Source organism: Vitis vinifera, chromosome 1, assembly GCF_030704535.1.
Source record: "Vitis vinifera cultivar Pinot Noir 40024 chromosome 1, ASM3070453v1".
NCBI lineage: Eukaryota > Viridiplantae > Streptophyta > Magnoliopsida > Vitales > Vitaceae > Vitis > Vitis vinifera.
The window spans coordinates 8,790,079-8,798,014 of NC_081805.1; the positions used below are offsets into that span (position 1 = coordinate 8,790,079).

The 7,936-nt window shown below is 40.7% G+C and overlaps 1 protein-coding gene across 1 annotated transcript; it reads left to right on the top strand.

Moving 5' to 3' along the window:
- The first annotated feature begins 1,725 nt into the window (after positions 1-1,725).
- On the top strand, positions 1,726-2,737 carry LOC100854886 (transcription factor bHLH168). The gene is made up of 3 exons (XM_010655405.3): positions 1,726-1,984; positions 2,093-2,407; positions 2,533-2,737. The coding sequence occupies exons 1-3, from the start codon at positions 1,862-1,864 to the stop codon at positions 2,599-2,601; spliced, it is 507 nt and encodes a 168-aa protein (XP_010653707.2). The 5' UTR covers positions 1,726-1,861; the 3' UTR covers positions 2,602-2,737.
- Positions 2,738-7,936: the final 5,199 nt, after the last annotated feature.

Below are 7,936 nucleotides of genomic sequence, written 5' to 3' on the forward strand. Positions count from 1 at the left end.
CACAGGCATTTTTTGTCAGAATAAAAAAACTAATGGTTTGATCGTGGTGCAATGTTACACTTTTCATTCATTTTTAGACTGACAGTTACAGGTGTTGGATCATGCCCACAGTGTAACTATTACTTTGGTGACTGAATGACAAGGCCCTAGTTCTCCATAAGCCCTCACAATCACCGCCATTGGTAGCTGCCTAAGTCTTTCAATGGTACGCTCACCGCACGCTTCATGTGGACAATGCTGATTAGGTAAAGGATGTGGACTACTCATTTTCGTCCTTCCATCTATCCTAGTTTCAACCTATTATATTTTTTTCATGTGTAAACTGCTGCCACTCTTTGTTTTCTTCCATATCCTTCGCAACTCGCTACTTTCGCCATCATTTTATTTTCTACCATGATGTGTTTTTATTTATTAAAAGAATGAAACAACTTAATTGTAACATATCTTTCTTGGAATTTTTATATTTTATTTACATCCCCTTTTGAATTCAAATTATTTTCTCATTTGATTTTCTCTCTGACGGATTTGCTTTATTATTATGTTTTATTTAAGAGGTTTCATATTAATATAAAAAACGTTATTGACGTGAATAGGGAAGTGGATCGTGAAAGTTTATGTTTGTTAAGTAAAAACATGTTAAAGAAATATTTTGAAAATGAAAGTATCCCATGATCATAGGATCATTTTAGTAATTCAAATCAAAGTGGACTGGCGAAGTTTATGTTTGCTAAACTCAAAAGAAAGTAAGTAAAAACATGTTAAACAAATATTTTTTAAATGCCATGACAGGATGATTTTCATAATTCAAATCAAATCAGGGGAGATCATTGTCTCTTGACCGAAACTTAATCTTATAACCACGTTAAACCAAACACTTGGGAAATCTGGCAATCGCTTCAAAAGTTACAATCACACAGCTAGATGTAATTACTTTCAGAAGATTAACCAGTGGATTTCAAATCTTCTTGTAATGCGCACCACTGATATTTTGAACGCCTTTTGGGCGAACATCAACGTGTGTGTAAAGAAAGCCGGGAAACCTTTCCAGGGACTTGGCTGAAAAAAAACAAAAAGGTTTAAGGCACGAGTTAGTCGATGACATGGTCACAAAGACGAAAGTCCAACCTATAGTATTTGCAATTAATAAGTTTGTCGCAGATCATGACTCATGACAACAAATACCAAGTCACCTATTTCAAGTCTACTTGATTTAGTCAACCACAGCTACCATCACAGACAACTTGGTGTGGGTTTACAGTTGGAATCAAGATAGATTTTCTTCAAGTTGTTTCAATAATTGAAGATGATCATTGAGAAAACAAGTATTAATCTTTCTCTAATTTCATTTTTAAAGCCATTATTTTTGTTCTAATGAATTCATCAGTCTTAACCGTCTATTGATTAGTCCCTTCATCTTTGTAGTGGCGTAATATTTGTCTGTGCTTCTCAACTAATCACAGTGAACAAGTGTGAAGCGGTGAAGGTATTAGTCATTGAAGGGGTAAATTTTTCAACACATTGGATGGTGGGATGAAGTGAAGTATGATAAGATGCCTTGATATATTTCATTATAATTTGGCCGTTCTTGTCTGGTTCTGACTGTACGATCAATGAAAAGGCACCCCAAACAACCCTTTTTCACATTTCTTAGCTGGCTACGTGCGCCTGTATCTTAGCTCGTGTCGTTACGCCATAAGTCATAACCAAGCGCAGACTCGGCTGCCTCTATAAATATATAATGAGTAAAGTGTTCCACTCTTGTATCACTCGAAAATCAAGTGTTCTTTTGTGCATCACAGAATATCTTTGTTTCTGAAGTATTGGTGCGGTTGGAAACCGACGATTGACGTGAAGGGAAAGAATGCCTCGAGGGAATAACTTACCCAAACTTGATCGTAATGCATTGGAAAGGAATCGAAGAATGTACATGAAAGATCTGTTTTCAAAGCTCGCGTATCTTATTCCTATCCAACCCGGCCCCAGGGTATGTACCATCACCACCATTTCTACTGCTCACTACTCCTCTTTCTCTCTCTCTCTCTCTCCTTATTTGTGAATTAATAAAGTTTCGCATGCATGCATGGATACATAGTCCTCGTTACATGCGCTGTTGAATCAAGCCATCGCCCATGTAAAGGAATTGCAAGAAAGGATAGAGATGCTGAAGCAAAGGAGGCAACTACTTGAAGGCACTCATCACGATGCTGCAGGCATCAGTGGCTCAATGTCACCAGTCGTCTCACTAAGAGATTTGGGCTTTATACTAGAGTTATGTCTGATTACTGGGTTAAATGAGAATTTCACGTTGCATCAAGTCATCAATGTTCTCTTGGAGGAAGCAGCTGAAGTCGTGGATGTTAGCTACTCCACTGTAGGGCATAGGATCTTCTATACAATATATTTTCGGGTACGCAGCTCTCAAATACCAACCCGTTTGTATGTTCAATGTAATGATACTGCATAATTTCCATTCCACACTTGAGGTTCAGTCTTCTTCATGCATTATTAACACCTCTTAATTGATTTTTGCAGGCTGTTTGTTCTAGAATTGGCATAGAAACTTCAAGGCTGCATGAAAGATTGAAAGAACTGATTTTTTGAACTGATGCTCGGAATTGTTTGCTAGGCTATGCATGCCTTTTATCGCCGAAAATTGAGATGAAAGATGATCTTTATTTACGTTTCTTCTATGCTTTCCAGAAGACGCAAGATTGTAGAATGGCTTTGCTACCTTCTATGTGGGTCTCACAGACTCACAATTTTATATGCTATTTCCAGTTCTTTTCAATCTAATAAGAGAATGATTTTGCACATTTTAGGCTATGCTTGATATTAAAAAAGCACCCACGATTTGTTCCAAGAAAGTATTATGAAAAAGAAATGTGTTTGATTTTTGGAGAATTCGAAGGAAAATTTGTGGAAAACTTTTTAGAGAAATGAAAGAAAATAGACAGCCAAGGAATATAAAAACACTAAATCTAAAGTTACTGAATTATTTTATATATGTTATCAAACTTGTTTTAGTGAAAACTAAATAATTTTATAATTAATTTTAAATATATTTTATTTTATTTTTATAATTTTTCATAATAAAATTAAATATGAGAAAATTATTTTTTTTAATATTTTTTCTTTTTCTTCTGTTTTTCTAGAATTAAAAATGGTGTAAAGAAAATTATTTGTTCATGAATAATTTTACTATGAAAAATACAAAAGAAAATTAAATATAATTAAATTCATGAAAATTTATATATTTTCAAATTATTTAATTTTTATATAAAAGAAATAAATTAAGTAAAATGAGTTTAGAAAAGCGTACAAAAATAATTTATCAATTAAATTTTTTTTTTCACTTTTTCTTCTTTTTATAAACTAAATATAAGCAAAAAAAATGATTTTGTCATAAATATTATTTGTCATAGAATATATAAAAAAAATAAAATATAAGAATAATTAATTAGAAACTTATATATTTTTAAATTATTTATATATAAATATTTTTTTAATTTTCCTTCTCTCTTGGGTTTTCTTTTAAATTTTCAAAAAACAAATATGGAATTAGTATTCCAATAATCATTAGTCATGACATGTGTTAATTAGAATTATAAAGTGAAATTTCTAAAGCCCCTATCAAGAGTTCAAATTATGTCATGGCGAGGTGAAGTTTCATGTGAAGCCAAGTTACGTCCAGATGCCACTCCTAGGCTATAATTTGGCTTCGGCTGAAAAATACAATCAGATGGAGGTATTTCTAGTTTTAAGCTCTACTGACTGAAGGGTACCCAAATTTTGGGTTTCAAGCACTACTAAAGCTAAATGAACGAGACTGAGTTCGCAACAATTAATCATTGGCTGGCCTCCACACGAAACAATGGCCATATTTTAGCTTAAGCATATCAAAAGGTAAACATGAAAGGAGGGCTCTCGAAGGCCCCCCAATTTGTTCTAGCCGATACAATATAAGCTCACTTTTTTTTCTTTCAAAAAAAAGGAAAAAAATGAAATGAAGTAAAGAAGAAGTAAATTTGAGTATGGAAACGGGGACTTAGTGGTTAGTGGAGGAAAAATGACGGTTTCGAGTCTCGGACAGGCAAGCTGGTGTGATAAAAAATAAAAATGGGTAAAAGAAATAACACGTAGGATTTTTGGGCATGGAATTTCCGGATGAAGGGGGGAGAGAATTTTTTTCACATGTTTTGACTTTTTGAACGAGGAGAGATAGAGGAGGAGATGAGGGGAAATTTGGGGGGATTGGAAGAAGGAAAAAGAATTGAAGAAAGAAAACCATTTGTTTGTTTAATCTAATGATATTGTATAATTTCCATTCCATAGAGCTCCGGTCTGACCCCCCAAGCGCCCAATATAGGAAATGGGGACAGTGTGGGTTCAGTGTAAAGTGCCCGATAGTTCCCGAGCGTGATATGGAACGCTCAGTTTAACGTGCCGGAGGCAGAAGGAAAAGATTTGGGCGCCCTGAATTCAAAGCGGACACCGGTTTTTGCTTGTGACCATTGAAGGTGGAAACGGAAACATTACAAACTTTAAGGATCACCCATTGCAAAATGGGCGATATAAAAGCTACGATTATGCCATCATCAGCTACCAAAATAAGAGCGGTGATTAAGCCATCATCGGTGTAGGGACCACCCCTAAGTGTACACGTGGTGGCCTCACAAGGCACTCCTCCATTGGACATGTGGCATGCCCAACCTTTTGTCCGGATGTCCACCTGGACTGACACGTGGCACGTCCAACCCTCTGTTCGGACGATCACGTGGACTGACATGTGGTACTTGTTGCCTATCTAGATGCCCAGTCCGGACCCAGTGGCTAGCGTCTCAAACAAGATTCTTGACCGCATTTCACAGTCAATCATTACTCATCTTGCCAAAAGCGTGCTCGACAGGACCTTCCTGGGTCACTTTAGGCAACTTGCCACGACCTGCCCTGCGCCGCTTGCAGAGTGAAAAGACAAGGATGATGACAAACCATCCCTCCAACAATCTTTGACAGCCGCCTGCAGGGTTATGATGTCTCTGCCACCCTCCAAGCACCATCATGATAGTCGGAAAGTCTTCCCACCATTCCAAGGGACAATGTTCCTGGCAATATAAAAGGCCCCCACGCAGTCAAAGAAGGTAAGCATTCTTAAGGAGAAGGGCCTCATAAAAATATCAAGATGTTAGAGAGCAAAACTAACAAAGGCATCGGAAGGGTGTGTCCGGACCCCCTGTCTGGACATCTTTTGTAAGTCAAAGGAAGGAAGTATCATCTTTAGTTGAGGAGGCGAGTACATCAGGCAACTGTAGTGGTTCTGGTAACGCCAACCCTTAACATTGGCGCCATCTGTGGGAAACCAGCATTTGCGAAGATGTCTACACCCTCCAAAAGCCGTTTGTTAGCCATGGGAGACGAGGGCTATTTTGACTAGTGCGAAACCATGGAAAAAAGATAGCTGGAAAGCGAACGGAAAATGCAGGCCCTGCTCCAAGAAACAATGAGGCTCAGGGAAGAAAACGATGTGTTACGGATCCAGGTTTCGTCATCGGGACCTCCTCATGGCCAGCGATCGAGAGGCCAAGGGGCAAACTCTAGGCATAACCAAGGGGTAGCGTATCCTGGAACCATCGGGGTCGCCCCTGATATCCTTAATGAGCGGCCTAGTGAACGACCCTTACCCACTTATCACACTCCACAAGATGAAAGCTCGGATTCCACTAGTGTCTCATCAAAGAGACAATGCGACAAAAGACCCCAGCTATCTGACGCAATGCGTGCGAGGCTGGGACTAGAGGCACCTGGTAAGGATAGGCCACCTACGGCCGCCACCTGGGAGACGTATCCTAACCCCCCTGTTGCACCCATCACACGGGGCAATCCTCCACAACAAACAATACGACAAACTGGAGGGAATTCATCAAATGAATCCCCCTACGCTCCATCAGTAGGCGATTGGACGACATGCTCTCCACGCCTTTTAGCTCGCGTATTATTAACTACGATCCCCCAAGAGGGTTTCTCTTGCCGAAATTTTCTGCGTACAACGGGTCTAGCGATCTGTTTGATCATATCATGCACTACCGGCAACTCATGACTCTCAATATAAGGAATGATGCGTTGTTGTGCAAGGTATTCCCCGCCATCCTACAAGGCCAAGCTCTTTCGTGGTTTCATCGACTCCCTATGAATTATGTTGATAACTTCTGGGATCTATCAGAAGCTTTTGTGGGACAATACCTGTGTTCTGTGCGACATAAACATAATATCAACACCCTGCAAAACATAAAAATGTAGGAAAATGAATCCTTGAGGGAATTTGTGAAGCAGTTTGGTCAAACTGTACTGCAAGTGGAAGCTTATAGCATGGACGTTGTCCTCCAAATTTTTAAGTGAAGCATATGTCCAAGCACGCCGTTCTTCAAATCACTCGCTAAAAAACTCCCACAACTATGGACGACCTGTTCCGGCACGCAAACAAGTACTTAATGCTAGAAGATGATGTACGCGCAGCCACCTAACAAATCCTAGTTACCGGACAGTCGGCCAGGAATGACGCGGAAAGGAGTTCCAAATCCCCAAACCAGCAGAGGTCGCCCCGCCGTAGACAAGGCGAGCAAAGCCACCCGGAGCTGCCATCACTTACACCCCTCATAGTGTTATATGAGAAGCTTCTTCTAATGATCCGCGAGTTATCCAATTTCAGGTGGCCAGGACCCATCAAAGCGGACCCAGCCAAGAGAGATCACAACAAGAAATGTGTTTATCATAAAGAGCATGAGCATACTACGGAGCAATGTGGGAGTCTCCATTATTTGGTAGAAAGGCTCATAAAAGCGGGGCACCTGAAGCAATACATCCGCTTAGAAGCTAGGGGAATGGAGACTTCTCGGAGTCGAACCTCTAGGACCCTCAAGGCTCTAATCGCCCCCAGGGCCGTAATCAACTACATCCATGGAGGACCCCTGGACGAGGAATACGACTCCAAACGAAATAGGCAAAGGTTGCTGCGAGTAGCGTCGGTACGCGAACGTATCAATTCCGTCATGCCCAAGTTAATCGGTGGGAGTGCCCACCTAATAGACAGGACAATCATTTTCCCTCTAGTAGACCCCATGCGAATATTGCAACCACACTGCGACGTCCTTATTCTATCTCTTTGGATTGGATACTTCGACGTGAGACGGATCTTAGTCGACCCAGGCAGCTCGACCAACCTCTTGTAGGCATCAGTAATCAAACAAATGGGACTCGAGCCCTCCAGCCTAGAAAGCCTGGGATGGATTTTGTCAGGATTCAATGGAGCGGCAACCACATCTCTTGGAGACGTTGTGCTACCGGTCCAAGCAGGCTCAATCATCCTTAACGTACAATTCTCAGTGGTAGAAGATTTATCTCCCTTCAACGCCATTTTGGGACGCACCTGGTTGCATTACATGAAAGCCATCCCTTCCACATATCATCAGATGGTAAGCTTCCTCACCGAAGATGGACAGATCGATCTATACGACAGCTAGTTAGCAGCCCGCCAGTACTATCAGATAGCACGAGAGGCCGGGCCCAGCAAAGATCGGGAGCCGCTCCCTAAGCATGTAAATGCACCTGACCAATAGCAATTACAGAACACGACGAATAAAGACCCCTCGGTGGCAAACCCCTTGCAGACCATCCAAATCTCGAAGAAGAACAATCATCTCGCCTACATTAGTTCTCTTTTGGAACCCAAGGAGACTCAAAACATCGAGGAAGCGCTCCAGCAAAACCAAGACGTTTTTGCATGGACACACTCCGATATGCCCGGAATCCATCCATTGGTTGGCTCCCACCGACTTAACATCTTACCCTCATCAAGACTTGCCTGACAAAAGGTTAGGCGATTTCATCTGGATAGGCAAAAAATCATTCGAGACGAGGTGGACAAGTTACTGGACGTCGGGTT